The sequence below is a fragment of the Limulus polyphemus genome, unplaced genomic scaffold (genome assembly GCF_000517525.1).
Source record: "Limulus polyphemus unplaced genomic scaffold, Limulus_polyphemus-2.1.2 Scaffold479, whole genome shotgun sequence".
NCBI classification, from domain to species: Eukaryota; Metazoa; Arthropoda; class Merostomata; order Xiphosura; family Limulidae; genus Limulus; species Limulus polyphemus.
In genome coordinates, this window is record NW_013666089.1 from 430482 (window position 1) to 446671 (window position 16190).

A 16190-nucleotide genomic window follows, 5' to 3' on the forward strand; every position below is an offset into this window, starting at 1 on the left:
GTAGTTCAATTACTCATTACCCTGTTCCGTCACGTTGTGAGCGTCTTATATCTACCAGTCTACCCCAATCTAGTAGTCTCCCGATAATTCATGAAGGTTCGAGAATGACATGGCGTGATACTAATCACGTGACCTCGCTGACGCAACAATATTGTAATTTAACTTTCTTTTACCTTACAGGGAAAGAGAAGGCGCGCTTACACTGGACTGATGACACAGAGCTAAGTTTTTCTTCATCTCTCTTTCTCCCGTCAGTCTAACACACTTATTGCATGCATACTTTACCCGTGTTTTGTTTTAGTGTATATGTTTATCTCTGTCTATTTCTTTTATTTTTATTATTTTTTTTGTAGTACAGATTCTAGTTGCTAATTTTTGTTGTTGTTTTGACTGTTTCTTTAAGTAGAACTCGATCGGAGTTCACAAAGTAACGGAACCATACTCTATTGATATCCACTAGACCTCCATTTGGCTCTGTGGTAAATGCGTGTACTGGGGTATACTGGAATAAGCGAATTCTGTTGAAAACTTATGCTCATTCCGGAAGGGGTGACGTGAATAGAAAGTTATAATATAAATGAACTCATTTTATAAGATATTTAACAAATGTTTATAATACTTACATTACATATACTGCTTGTATTGGTTTTATTCTAAAGTTAATGCACGTTAAAAAAAATATTAAAACACAACTGACAAGTTTAGTGGAGAAAAGCTAATTAAAAGTTATTAATCTGAACTTCATGTTTATTTGCATAAACAAATGATTTGATATTCAATATTTTCTTTACTATTTACCTTTCCTGTTTTGGAAAGATGACACTAGAAATAGAATTAAGGTGGGAAAAGCCTGTTTTTATTATCAATGAAAGCAGCTGTTGGTGACGTTGAAATTTGTAGCCACAGATGTCACGGTTTTCTGTTTTACTTTCAGTTCAATGCAGTCGGTGTTTTTCGTTAATATTTTCACTTGTAGTTGTATGAGAGCTTAAATTACGTACTATCAGTTAGTATTACTGTCTCATGAAGATAAACTCGTCTGTATTATTACTGTTATGATAGTAATACTACTACTAGTAATATTGATAAAACTTAAAATTGTGTCGTCGGTACTTTTCTAAATGTTATAATTTCATGCTTGTTGCAATATATCGAAAGCAAGTCTTACTATAGTACATTGTACAGTCTTTAGTATAGATTTGTTTCATTGCATATTAAGTATTGCTAGTAATATTAGCTTCTTAATTCCCTAAATAACTTAATAAGTAAGGTTGAAATTGTGTACAGCTCTAGTTTTGTGCATGTAACTTGTAAGAATTAATTAAAAATAAAGTGTATAGTTTAAGTAAAATTTTCTCCACTGTAGTAAACTGTGAAGTAGGAGACTTAGTAAAACCTAATCTGAAAGATAAATTATCGCAAGTTTGCATATTGAGTTTTGAATTTTAATATTTGTTATCATGATTAGTCTGTCTTTGCTTACTGCTGCTAGTGTTAGTTTTAGTTCTGTAAAAACTAAAGACAGAACTTCAAGCTTACAAAAATTAAGCTTTCTGAAACAGTGCAGTTCTACAAAATGCTCTGGTGTATGTGTTAAGACCAGAACGTTTAGGCCTGTTAATTATAAGGTTTCTTGTATCCTGGATGAAAGGCTGCTTATTTATTGGCTAGGAATTAAAAATTTGTTTTCTTTTCTTTGGAACTGGGTTTTAACTACTATATGGACATTATTGTTGCAGCCGAGTTTCCTCCTACACAATTGTTGTCAGCTTAGTTTCAAGAAAGCTATGTTACAGATTATGTTGATCATGAATGTTTTAAATGTAACATCTGCAGCAGATGTTAAGATTTCTTCATTAGAAGATGTGTCAAGACTTGCTAGTTTCCTGTTCTCAAAAAACTACCATGTCATTGAAGAGACAGTGAGTAGTGATGTAATTCAAGACTTACCCACGTCTGGTCAAGTTAAACTTCAGAAACAATTTCAAGCACTGGTGAAAAATTTGGAAAGTAACAGAATTGATATGAAAAATGTGAATTGTTCGGCATTTCCAGATTTGTTGTTGCCAAATAAAGAAAACTTCTGTCAACAGGATAATAACATGCAGGTAAGTATGGAATGTAGTTATGAGTTTGTAGTGTTAACTTATGTATAAAGCTAGAAAAAAAAACTATAGCCAAGGATTTGTGTTATTTTTAATGTGTCTTGAATGTATGTGCATTAACATAATTATAATCTACAGCAACAACTTCCGTAGTTGGTGTAAGGAAGTGCCCATTTAATGACGTTTATGAATATATTTTGATTTCATGTAACTGTTTTGTATTCTGTATTGGTGTGTTTAGCATGGAGTAATTGTTATGTCGGAAATTTAAATCTGTGTAATAAACTACTCGGGACTCAACATTAACACTAGCCTTATAGACTGGTAGAACTAAGAAATATATTCAAACTAGTTACCTATGAGACAGTTCAGTCTGATGGGTTTAATTATGCTTTAATATTGAGTAGTTGTTTGACTTGTGTTTTCATATACCCAAACATTTTATATACTTTTATTTTCACAGCAACAAGGAGGTATTAATTGCTCAAACTCAGCATGTTCAAATTATTTATTTTTGAAAGCTGAAAAGGAAGTAACTTAATAACCAGTCACAAAATTCTGTCCTCATTTTTTTTTTCTTTGTGAATTGACATCTGTGAGATCATCAGTTTCATGTTCTAAAGACTATAATTGCAGTCATATATCAATCCAAGTGTCTTTGGATATAAGCCACTCAAGCTATTAAAGCAGTGCTCTGTTGATAGTATTAGGGCCAATGGATTTTTAGTGTGTTTATATACATAATGATTATGAGGCAAAAGTGGTAATTATATTTCATACAGATCACTAGTTAGGTCTCAATTGGAATACTGTGTAGAGTTTTGGTCACCTTATCTGAAAAAGGATATTTAATTTTTTGAAAGGGTTTAGAGAAGGGTTACATGAATGATTCCAGAGGTTATTGTATAGGGTATATTAAGATTTTGTATCTTATTTTATCATGAGAAAAGAAGACTAAGAGGTGATTGATCTTATTGGAATTTACAAAATTAACTAGGAGAGCCACAGAATAAAAACTTTTTATATTTCTCTGTGCTATTGGATTTGAAGAAAATAACATAATAGTAGTAGTACATTATTTGGATCAGTCATTGGTTAACAAAATAAATATTTTGTGTTGTAACATTAGTACCAAGCTCAGAATTGTGTGTTCATATTGCTATATCTTTCTACTAGAATCTTGGCAAGTACACTTCTATTAAACATATTAATATTACATACAGTTTAGCTGTTAATGTATAAACAGGATAATGTTACACACAATTTATCTTTTTATGTATACTTACAAGGCCCAACATGGTCAGGTGGTTAGGGCACTCGACTCACAATCTGTTGGTTATGGGTTTGAATCTCCGTCCCACCAAACATGCTCACCCTTTCAGCCATGGGGTTGTTATTATGTGATGGCCAATCCCACTATTCATTGGTAAAAGAGTAGCCTAAGAGTTAGCGGTGGGTGGTGATGACTAGCTGCCTTCCCTCTAGTCTTCCATGCTATATTAGGGACGGCTAGTGCAGATAGCCCTTGTGTAGCTTTGCGTGAAATTCATAAGAAACCAAACCAAGCCACATACAATTTATCGTTCTGTACAGTATAATAAAGAATACAATGTCCAATTTAGGCTTTGTAAATAAAAAAATCTATAGCTCTAGTTACATTGAAAATAATTTAGATAGGTGATAGTGTTTAAAATATTTTCGAAAAATCTATAATCCATTTTGTGAATAGTTGGTTGTGCTTATTATTTTGTTATTAGTTGTTTTTCAGAACTTGTTGCATTATTTAAAAAAAAAAGAGTAGATTTTAAATGTACTATTTAATGTATAGCTCTTGTAATATATGTTTATTAAAAATTTATCTCTTGTGTTTTGTTATTAAATACTTTGGGATTTACTTGACTCTTCCTTTATTTTGATGCTGGACCTTATCTCGAAGAACAACACTGTGAAGATTAAAATTTCTCAATATTCCCCAATGTTTAATTTTGGATTTTTATGATAAATACTGTACTTTCACAAATGTTTATTAAAGTTTATGTGAATTTGTGTATAAAGCTCAATGCACTATGTTAATGTTTAAACAGAGAAGAAGTGATCTTATTGAAGTTTACATGATTAAGTTGGGAATTGATAAGATAAAGGCCTGTGGAATTATTTGTGCTCTAAAGATAATAGGACAAGAGAACACAAGTGTATAATTTGGGCTCTGTAAGACAGTTTTGTTTTCCAACAGAGTGATTGACTTATGGAATGAGTTCCTATCTGCAGTAGTGGAGACCAGAATGATAAAAAGAGAATCTATGATTTCCTGCAAAATAAAGAGTGGGTGTGCAAGGACAACACTGAAGGATCAAATAGTCCTTTGTAGTCCATAAGTTTTGCTTATTTTGGTAGAATGTGCATGTGGACAGAGGCTACAAAAGGCTACACAGTATTTTTGAATGTATTATTTCATCCAGGAGTCCATAAAATTTTAAGAATATTTCATTTAATAACCACAGAAGTGACAGTAATATTATTAAATTCTAGCTTTAATAACTAAATAGTGAATCTTGATTGGTAAAGATTCTGTCACTTGAGAAGGATCAGCACTTCGATCTTTCCGATATTTTGAACATGTTGCATAAGCTGCACGGAAGGTCTAAAATGTTGAAAACATTCTATTTTAGGTAACCTTTACACGTTTAAAAGTTTTAAGGTTTTTGGCCTTTCTAGGTTTATTTCAGGTTTAAAAACATGGAAGATCAGGTCATCATTTTTATTATAAGGTCAAGTAACTATAATAATGTGTATACTTTCTAAATTTAGCCATTTAGTGTATTAAATCAAATATTGCCCATAACTTTATATTATTTTCTAAACAAAGTACTAACATGAACACGTACCATTGGTCTTCTTATGTTTATAGCAAATTATTGCAACAGCTAGTTTTATTTCTGTAATAAACATAGTACTGTTACATAGTTTGCCCCTGAAGAAGAAAGGACCACCTTTTCGAAAGCACTCAGGTTATAGGGTTTTTATTAATATCTATCAAGACTTATTGAACCTACATATTTTTCTAACATCATGACTGTTACTTACTTTAAATTTTTGTCTGTTAAAAAAAATTTAACACAATAATTTAAGCATTTTAAAATAGAATACCATTTAGTAAGCATTGTTGCAATCAGTATATAATTTTTATAAAATCTGTAAGCAGAGTTCTGTGATAATATTTATTGTCACTATCAGTTAATGTTTTTGTATTTTTGTTATCAAGAAATGCAACCTTATCTAAATTTGTATTAAACTTCATCTGATATTTCAGCTGTAGCCCTAAGCTAATCCGTTCATCATTTTATTGACATTGCATCTAGAGTACATTGAGAAACTTCCATTGTTTTTAACCTTTTTACATTTATCTTCCTACACTTTCAACATTACTGTAGTGCTGTGTTTTTCTTTTGTTTCTTGTATTCTGAAAAGAGATGAGTCCTTTTCAAAGGTTTCCAGGCCTTCTGTAGTTCATGCTGTTGTTCAACTCTCAGGGTGTTAAATTACTAGCACTCTTCTAATGTATTGGAGCACACATTCTTTTATTTGGCTTTTCAACCTTTTGACCTTTAACTTATTTCATTTACTTTTGTCTTAGGACCTGTTTGCTATTAATTCTTCAGCAATTGTCTTGTTTGAACCATTTTTTCTACACATGTTTATATTTAGAACAGCGAGGGCCAACTTTATGCTCATGTGCCAGTTTCTTACCTAGACTGCAGTCTGGGGGGCTGAAATTATATGACCAGGTGAAGTATGCTCAGATAATTTTTTAATTAAAATGTTGATTCCTACTGTCTATGTTAACACCCTCAGTTAATTATATGGTTTTGAATATATAGCCGAGTTAACATTTGAAGAAAGTTCTCAGAACCATCATGGGACTGGTTTACTTATTCACAGTTTTGTTTTTTGTTTTCATTTTGCCAATTTGGCCAAAATAAAATATGGTTAAATACAAAACAAAAAAACAAGCTGGATTAAATATCTTCTTAAGGCAGATCTAACCTGTGGGCTACCAGTTGGCCATCTATGATGTAGAATGACGTGTGATTTAATTCACGTGTTTAGTTAATTTTTCTTCCATCTTGTAATCTTTTCGAAATTGTCTTTTCCCAATTGGCTCAGTGGTAAGCTTAAAGGCTTATAATAATAATAATGATGATGATACTATGTTCATTACCTTTATTGGACATGTTGCAGATAGCCTATTGCATATTTTGTGCTTATAACATACAAATAAGCCATTTGACCAAATTGTTCTTTGATATTTAATCATATGTGTAGAGTTATTCAGTGGTTGATAGCAGTTTCTCCTACTCTAAAATTTATTCAGTTTGAATCCTATCACATTTATAAATTAATTTAAACAGTTTATTTTACCCTGCTGTTGGTGTTAGTTTGAATTGTAAGTTTTGTATCTCACCACATGAGCTTCAGTATCTTGTGTTCTCCCATAGTACCTGTAGCATGCTATTATCAGGGGTAGAAATTAACTTTCTTAGGCCATTTGTTCTATCAGACAAGTAGAAAGTAATTTTTAATTGCCTAAATAATAATATATTTATCTCACTATAAAATATATGTAAATGCAAAATATGACTTTTTTCACATGCCTATATAATTCTTGTTGTAATTGTATACACTATTTAGTGACAAGTGATGGTTGCATTAGTTGTCTGGTGGCCATTTGTACACATGCTACTGCTGTCTTTAGCAGATTAAATCACTGATAACTCATGATGACACATACATTGAAACAATATCAAAACAGTACATGTGCTTGAGATATAAACTTACTGATAATACATCACAGGCTTATCCATCTTAAATGACATCTAAACTCCAAAAAGTACAATCACACAGTCAAGTTACTGCTATCCTTTTTAGTTTCTCTAAAGTAAACAATGATAAATGCAATAAACTTAGATAGCCTGATTCTTGAATTGACTTTGTTTTAAATTAAAATATAGTATGTACATATGTAAAATATGTGTGGGGGGGGGGGGAAGGCAAAAGTTACTATATTATCTTATATGCTTCTGATAAAATGTTAGCACACAGTATCATATACAAAAGATGCAACGAATTAAAAAAAAAAAAGACCCAAAACTCTATTGCTTTTGAATATTCTTCTTTATTCTCCTGAAGAAAAATAGTGTACTGTTTGAAAATGCCTGAGTTTTGGATTAAAAATAGTGTAGTAGTTGAACATGCTTGAGTTTTGGATCAAAAATAGTGTACTGTTTGAAAGTACTTGAGTTTTGAGTCAAAAATAGTTGTTTAAAAGTGCTTTAATATTTGGTCAAAAATATTGTACTGTTTGAAAGTGCTTGAGTTTTGGTTCAAAAATAGTGTACTGTTTGAAAGTGCCTGAGTTTTGGATTAAAAATAGTGTACTAGTTGAACGTGCTTGAGTTTTGTATCAAAAATAGTGTACTGGTTGAAAGTACTTGAGTTTTGGTTCAAAAATAGTGTACTGTTTGAAAGTGCTTTAATTTTTAGTCAAAAATAGTATACTGTTTGAAAGTGCTTGAGTTTTGGGTCACAAATAGTGTATTGTTTGAAAGTGCTTGTTTTTTGGGTCTTGTTTTTTTGGAATTCATGTTATATGGTTGGTATAATTGGTATTATTAAGTTGGTACTAAAAAAGTATTACAAAAATTTAATTATTTAATTATTGTTTGTTTGTTTCAGAATAAAGCTTTAAAAGTGAAACAAACGTGTTGTCACTTTTGTCCCACCCTGTATGTATGTAATATGTCAAATGCAGAAACCTGCAACTCTTCTTATATAAATGCTTATAAAAATGCATGTTTCATTAACTATCCAGAGTTTTGTAGAACCAGAGACCAGGCTCATTATTGTGTAAGCTACCTTCATTAGTAGACTTTGAACATTAGCATCTGGTGACAGCATCTTCTCATTTCCAGAGGTTACTTGCAAGGACACAAGTAGAAGAAATTTCAAGAAAAGATTTATGCTATATAACTATGTACATTCAACTTAAACAATACACAAAAATCTAGCCATCATGGATTTCTCACAATACAATGCTAAAAGGGAAAACATGCAGGGTGCTTCAAATTATAAAATGTTAGGATTTATATATTACTAAAAAAAAAGAAATGTTAAACTACATAGATTAAAGATACTACAGATTTTGGCATTAGTCTATGTGATAACATATTTTTTGAAATTTGATTGAATTAAATATGCACATTAGTTATCAAAATCAGTATTATTATAATGTTTCTGATATTCTACATCCATCAAAATCAGCATCTTTCTGTTCAAGTAATAATTATACTGGAGAAGGATGTAAATGAAGCTTTTGGAATATTTGGATTTCCATTTTATGTAATAATAGTAATTTTTCTTAAAGCATATTTTTTTAAGTATGCATAAACTGAACTTGAAAGCTGTTAAATAGGTAACGTAACATTGTCAATGAAAAAACAATGACAGCTATAAAATGATAATAAGAAATTAACACTAAAATTTTCTATGATATAGCTCAGTTTTCTTTTCATTACAAAACATGCATTTCCACAACATTAATTAGACATGCATACAATTAAAAAATTAAATTTTAGCAGGTCTTTTTTACTTTACATGTGTTCATTTTTTAGCCATACACAATATTGACCAACTGTAAAGATACAACATCTAGAGAGCTTATATGTTTAATATTTCTCAGTTATTTTACAACCAGCTTGAATGGAAAGGGAAGAGTTATTTCTGGATCTCTTTAAAATGTGGTAAATTAAATTTCATGATGTTTCTAAAAACTGATGAAACTTCGTTGAACCACCAATTGGTTAGAGATATACTACATCCATGGAATTAACCAATCACAGCATGCTTTGTAAGCACACATAGTGTTTCCAACTTCAGTGTTTCATTTGAAGGTTAATGTAACAATGGTGTTGCCCATCAGTGCATGAAAATATTGCTAGATAATTAATTATATTGAAATTAGTTGTCTGACTAGAGTCATGAGTTGTCCCAGACAACTGAGCAACTGGTAATGTCAGACCCTGATTTTTTGAAGGAGATGAATGATACCTAATTCTTCAAGATAATGTTTTTGTACCTGGGTAATATTTTTACTTCAACAGCATATAAAAGTGACCTTAGCAATTGATATGTACATGTAAAATAATGAGTATCAATTGTATGATAAATATTTGCTAATTTGAGTGAGGTCTCCTTTTTCTGTTTGGACTAAACTATACATTGGATTGTTCTTGCCAACTGTGAGAAATGAATAGACTGAATTGAGTCTAGTCCTGGCCCTGAGCATACCTTGGCTTATCTGGTTTCTAAATGGCATGGGATAGAGTTGGTTACATACCACTGTTTAAGTTTGTATGTGATCAGACCTGAGGTGGTTCTGGAACCCACTAACATCATTATTTTGACTCTGCTATGTTCTCTTTTTGCTTTATATTTTTTATGATTCCTGTTGAATATTTGGCTTCCATGTGACCATTCTTTTCTTGACCTTTCGTAATGATTCCTACTGAGCTGTGGGCTATCATATGGTCACTTTGTCCTTTTTTGATGATTTCTATTTAATTTTGGGCTACCAGTTGGCCACTTCTTTCCTGTCTGTGTTGATGATTCCCACTAAAATTTGTACTAAAAGTTTGCTGCTACTTATCTGATCTTATTAAAAGATGGTTACTGCCGAGCTTGCCTCAGAATAATGCTACAACAATAGAAAGTTTTTATAAGGCATTTTCACATCCTTCCAGGATTCACAACATTTTGTAATTCAGTATTTTTGCAACGTAACTCTGTTTGGAAATGACATCATTTCAGAAGTATTTTTAGTTAGTAGCTTGTGAAAATGGAAATTCAACTCTAGTAGGTGCCAACAGTGGTAAATATGATTCATGGTTATGAATGGTAAGCTTTAACAAAAGGAAATTTAAGTTAATAGAGCAGTAGATTCTTATTCATTGAAACATAGCTGAAGATGAGAGAATACCAACAGTGACGAAAAAAATAAACATGTTTACTTATGTCATTTATGGACAAAGTAATTTTACATTTGTTTGTCTTTAAAATGTATTCAAAATATGTAAAAATACAAATACACTCTGGATTGAACACTAATTTTTATACAGCAAAAAATAGGTAGAAAAAGGGTACATGTTTGAATAGTTGTGTTGGACTACATGCATATATATATATATAATTTTGTTTTTATGAAGACCAATTTAAAACACTTATTTCTGATGCAGTGTTTGTCAGCCCTCGATATGTTACATTTTGTACCAAACACCTCAACTGACCTTGGAGATGTTGTCTCTCAGATTTGTCCTTTAATGCTTGCTAATCTTCATGAAAAGAAGTGTCATGATGGCCTTGTAAAATCTATTCAGACCATTCAGAAGAAAAGCAAACCATCAACTGGAGCAGGTGAATAATTTTTTTTTTGCTGTTTTCTCTGAGGAGTTGGTATTAAGATATGACCTTTCAAGGGTAGGAGCAGAATTTAGTCTAGAAACACTTTTAGATTATTAAATAAAACAAACTTTGTTTTAGTATTAAGAGTGGAAAATAGGGATGTGATTAGAGTTATAATCCAGGTTATTGTGATGTTATGCTACACACATACATTTCTACTAAAGATCATGTTTCAACAGCTGTGGTGTTCCTAAGGCTTGTCGTTTTCTAAATGAACGATATGAATAGCATTTTTGATACAGTACATTACCTCCTCTCACATATATAGCTATTCTCATTCAATGCTGCCGTCTATATGTAGAAATTGTTTGCATGCCACAAGTCTGCACTCTCACTTACCCATGATTATCATGGATCCACTACGATTTCATCATGAGATATCCCACTAGTAATAGAAGTGCGACACAACTTCCTGATGCATGTGGCTCCCTCTATCCAATTCTTCCAAACTACCACTTCAAGACATGTTTTGGGCTCTATTCACATGATTTTTCCTTATTAATATGATACGAAGTGAAAGGATCATTTCTAAATTTTACTACTGTTTACATTTTTATAGTTTTCAAAATTTTATCATCTCATGATAAATGCTGAAGTTATTGTGATCACTTCAGTGATTATACCACTTGCTCTTACCACACACAAGCTTCAGGTTTGGGGAACTCCACTGAGGAATTTTCAGCCTTTATTCATCAGGAGATTGTTTGTTATCTAAGTCGACCTTCTTCTTCTGATAGTGATTGACTTCCTCTGTTACATGCTGAACCTGTTTGTAATGACGAGGATTTTGACAGACTTTTTCCCACTCCTATTATGCTGTGCCTTCCTGTGCCTCTCCTGTGGAATCTGCCAGGTCTAATTCAGCCTTTTTTAGATAAGGTTTCTTAGGTATATTCTGTTTTATCCATTTCCCCAATTTCCTATAATCTTATTCTTTCCTAATTACATAACTAACACTCCTTACACTCATTATTTTGTTTACTTCATTCTCCTGATGTAGGGTTTCATGCTGAGCAATTTGTTTCTCAGTTGTGAGCTGGTGCTAGCATGGCTCACCCTTCATAGGCCACAGATTAGTTTGTCTTGTCTAACCATCAGGCAGATTACCACTTTCTTGATTCTCAACAGTTAGAGTCACTACTGCCAGTTTGGGGTATGACCCTGACAGTTCTCTCTATTTATCCCAAGCCTAGTTTTTCTGCCTTTGTCTTGCCCTTATGACTCTCCTATGGTACTTGTGTACCATATACCTTTTTTAGACACTCTACCATTCTCCTGGGGGATTTTTGGGGGATACCTTCTCCCTCATTACCTCCACATTGGTGTGATTGTCTTCCTTGGCTATCTCTCTCTCTCCACACATACTTTCTTTGCTGTTGGAACCTTCTGGGGAGGGATGCTGTATTGTCCCAGGTTTGTTCACTATCATCTTACCTTCAGGACTTGCGGATGGCTCCATTTCTCCAACCCCCTCATTTTTGGGGATATTCCTGAAACTCTGTGAGGCAACGTTTGACCCTTTCATCTTTGGTTACTCGTTTGTCTCAACCTGAGCCCTTGCAAATCCCTGTTCTTTTTCCATGTCCAACACCCTCCTGTCCTTTACTTGTTCTTCCCACTAGGGGTTCCACCATTACTTGTTTTTATTGACGTAGGTTTCATCATCACCAGCGGTACCGGTGACTTTCCTGTGGGTTCTGGGCCGGTGGGGGCTCGTTTGACTGATTTTGCCCAAATATGGCAAGAATTCATTTCTAATCATTGGGTTCTTCAGATCTTTTCAGAAGGACTTGTCATCCAATTTCGTTCCTCAACCTCGTTGTCTCCCATACCCATATCCTTTATTTTACCTTGGAATTCTATTGCTAATCAATGTCTGTCTGAGGTGGTCCAGGCTCTTCTATCACAGAGAGCTGTCAAGCCTGTCAGCTATTCTTCCCAGACTGTTTGTGGCCCCAAGAAGACTGGGGACTGGCTTACTGTGATTGATCTGTCCTGCCTCAATCAATTTCTGGATCTTCCCCATTTTACAATGGAGACTTTTCTCACACTATGGTGGGCTTTTTCTTTGGGATTGTGGATGACCAAGGTAGATGTATTGAATGCCTATCTACACATTCTTATTTCTCCTCAGTGCAGATGCTATCTTTGGTTTGTCCATCATGGGGTTATGTACCAATTTTGCACCTTGCTCTTCAGGCTTATTTTGGCTCCGTATGTGTTTTGTGGTCAATGCTTTTGCTCAACTTACACATGCTTGGGTGTTGTGCTTACACCACTACATGGATGACTGGCTTCTGTTAGCTCATTCCGAAATAGTGTATTCCCATCAAATTCGTCTTCTTCTTTCAGAAGCTGCTCATGTTGGTTGTATTATTAAGTAGGAGAAGTCTTTCCTGTCCCCTACCCAATATTTTATCCAGTTGGAGGTCTTTTTCAATTCACTCCTCAGTTGTGTTCAATCTTCTGCTCTTCAACTCCATTCAGTGGAGATTTTGGTTCTCTGTTCCCTCGCTGCTCCTTCTCTTACTGCTCACAAGGCTCTATGCCTTCTACGGAAGGTTTTTTCCCCCTTGGGTCATGCATATATGTGGTCTCTTCAGTTAACTCTGCACAACCAATGAAATCTCCCTCAGGATCCCTTAGATTCTCCCAGTTCCCTTCCTCCTTTCCTCATAGACAATCTGCATTGGTGGTTGAACAAGGCCAACATGTTGTTGGGTGTATTGCTTCCTCCTCCCTTCCATTTTTCCTGGTGCCATCTTGTGTTTACCTCTTCTATTCTCTCCATGTTGTTATGTTCCCTCCAGATTTGTAGTCCTCCTCATCAAGTGGTCCTTTTGGATTGAAATGTCAGTGTGGATATTCTCTACCTTAATTTACCTCCATTTGAACCTTTGTCCTTCTGCTCTTTGTTTTACTTTTCCCTTAATATCTATTTCCTGTGGGTGTCATCAGTCTGATATTTCTGCCATTTAAGCTATTCTTCAAGCAGGCATGCAGACTACTATTCATACATTCATCTCCCACTATTTGCATCTGGTGGCTGTTTCTTTTTTGTTGGGATACTGTCGCCATCCTTCAAACTTTGGTAAGACTGTGACAAATTATCATTTTTATATTACTTTTTTCAGGGGCATGTCCCTTATTTTACTGTTAGGATCCCACTCTGTGGTGAGTGTTGCCTGTCTATGTATACTTAATGCATCACAAATCTTCATTGTATGCCCAGGTTGCTATCATAAAATATATTCCCATGGCATATAATGCACACTGTTGAGATGGGGTGTTCCACAAGATTGCTCGTAGGTTTTTCCCTTGTTATATATTTGATTCATAAATATACTCATTCTATACTGTAATAACCCATGGACTTACATAGGTAAGTGGGAGTGCAAGGCTCATGACATGTGAGAAACTATTTGCACATAGAGTGCAGCACTGAACGAGAATAGTTATATATGTGAGAGGAGGTAAGTACCTATCAGAAATAGATTTTCATAAAAGAAAAATTATAACTTTAATTAATAATTTATGAATTATAACCCCCTGCAAGCTTGAGAGCTTTGGTATTGAGTGAAAAGGCTCATCGACTATGGTGCAGAACTAGTAAGGTAAGGTTAGAATCTTATTATACATATACTCCTCTTGTTACTGGAACTGCATTTAAGTAGTGATGTGATGTAAGTTCTTACATTATTATTGTGATGTTATGTGAAACTCGTATAATATGTCATTCTAAGTAGTGATTAATCTTTTAAAAATTTAAAGGTTGATAGTAGTTCATGTTTTTAAGTTTTTTTATGTTACTGAAATTAATTGAAAAATGACAAATATCAAAGGATTATTTTATAAATTTAAACATTAATTTTTTAAAGTATGAATATCAAACATTTAGAAATATGATTTAAAATATTTAAACTTGTAATAACTCACAAGGTAATGGCAAAATAAAATTAGCTAGTTAACACATCTTTGAAGTTACCAAAACTTCCATTTAACATTATAATGTATCCAAAATAAACTTTTATAAATTGAAAAGGTTCTTGTAGTTATTTTAAGTACTAAAACTATTAATAAATGCAAATTTCCTACCATCACCCCCTCCCTGCTGCACACATACATACATACAGTATATACATACTAGTTTATCACATAAACTGTCACACACATCAACAGTTGACATAATTTTCTTTTAAAACAAATATCAAAGATAGTAAACAAGAAAAGACACCCTCAGGTATTTTGCATAACTTCTTAAGCAACTGGAAGTCGACTCTAATACTTTATTAGTTAGCATGATGTTCTTTATCATTAGTGTAAGTTGTGATATCTGCCTGGAATAGTATTATATCATAGCCTTCATGTGTAAATACAGGGAACAAAATATCCGGGTTTGCATCACAGTTTGCAAATCAAAACAATCTCCATTGCGAATCACTTTTCTCTTTGCTTAGCATAATGTGCGAATCATTCCTTTCTCTTGTATGTTGTCTTCAAGACTTCCCACAGCACGGTGAAAGTGCTGTAATGTTTCAGTTTTATATACCAACTAGACTAGACTACGTATGTACAGGACATACACTGAACATTTAGCATTGAGTCAGTAACAGACTCTCTGAAACCAGGCTCAGTCTGATGGACCAACCATGTGACCATTTTTATTTGTATATAGTTTTAATATTATAACTTTTAATACAGTAAGTGTGCCTTTACAAAATTTAGCAGACTTTTAGTAAACACGAAAAATCATTTTTTTAATGAAGTATTTTTACTAAAGATTTGTTCGTAAATATACTTTTTTTTTTTACCAGTCCAAATGCAAAGTTATTTTCCTGTTAAGATTAAAAATACTTTTCTTCATTTAAAAAATCTAAAATGTCATTTATGTAATCTCTAAAATCTCCTAAATACATTTTAAACGTTTTTTTAATGTAAAACTTGATATTTTATCTATTATTTTCTCTACCATAACCCTATACAAGATTGGTCAATTTGACAGACCTTGTATCAACCTGAAAAAAATCTAAATAAATCTAAATTATCTTTTTGTCTTTCTAGAATGACTTCATATTGTAACATTTGATGACTCTGTAACCAAATGAATTGAAGGCTATGAAAATTATGCTAAGCCTGAGCGATGACAATATTATAATGAGTAATTTGTATTAAATTTTGTACTTCTTGGAGGGTGGTAAATAAATTAGAGAAGAGGGGATGCCTGAAGAAAGAATGTCACATTTCTCCCACTAGGGAGACTTATAGAATTAAGATTTTAAAACTTTTATATTATTAAAATATGGATTATTAGCTATGATTTTATGCTATACCAATTGGTGTAACATGAACAAAAAGTACTTTAATTAAATGTTGAATGCTACTCATTAAAAACCTTGATATGTAAGGGATGCCCATGGGTGGGGGGGGGGGGTAATTGCTGCTGAAAAGTCACTAGACATTTTCTTCTTCAAAAAGTCAAGGATACCATGTTGTGAAGAGAGTGATAAGGTCTCGCCAAAAAAAAAAAAAGAAATAAACTAGATTAATTTTAGTAAAAACGTAAATTTGTGG

General features: G+C 33.0%; 1 protein-coding gene across 5 annotated transcripts in view; it reads left to right on the plus strand.

Moving 5' to 3' along the window:
- The first annotated feature begins 821 nt into the window (after nt 1-821).
- The window catches only part of LOC106458519 (zinc transporter ZIP14-like), a 64996-nt gene continuing 49627 nt past the window's right edge, over nt 822-16190 (plus strand). The window contains exons 1-3 of one of the 5 annotated variants that reach the window (XM_022384757.1): nt 822-1041; nt 1740-2108; nt 10394-10571. In XM_022384757.1, the coding sequence (XP_022240465.1) occupies nt 1024-1041; nt 1740-2108; nt 10394-10571 (565 nt within the window). In that variant the 5' untranslated portion in view covers nt 822-1023. Of the gene's footprint in view, nt 2109-10393; nt 10572-16190 lie in introns of all 5 variants that reach the window. The other 4 variants (XM_022384758.1, XM_022384759.1, XM_022384754.1 and 1 more) reach the window with 4 other exon arrangements.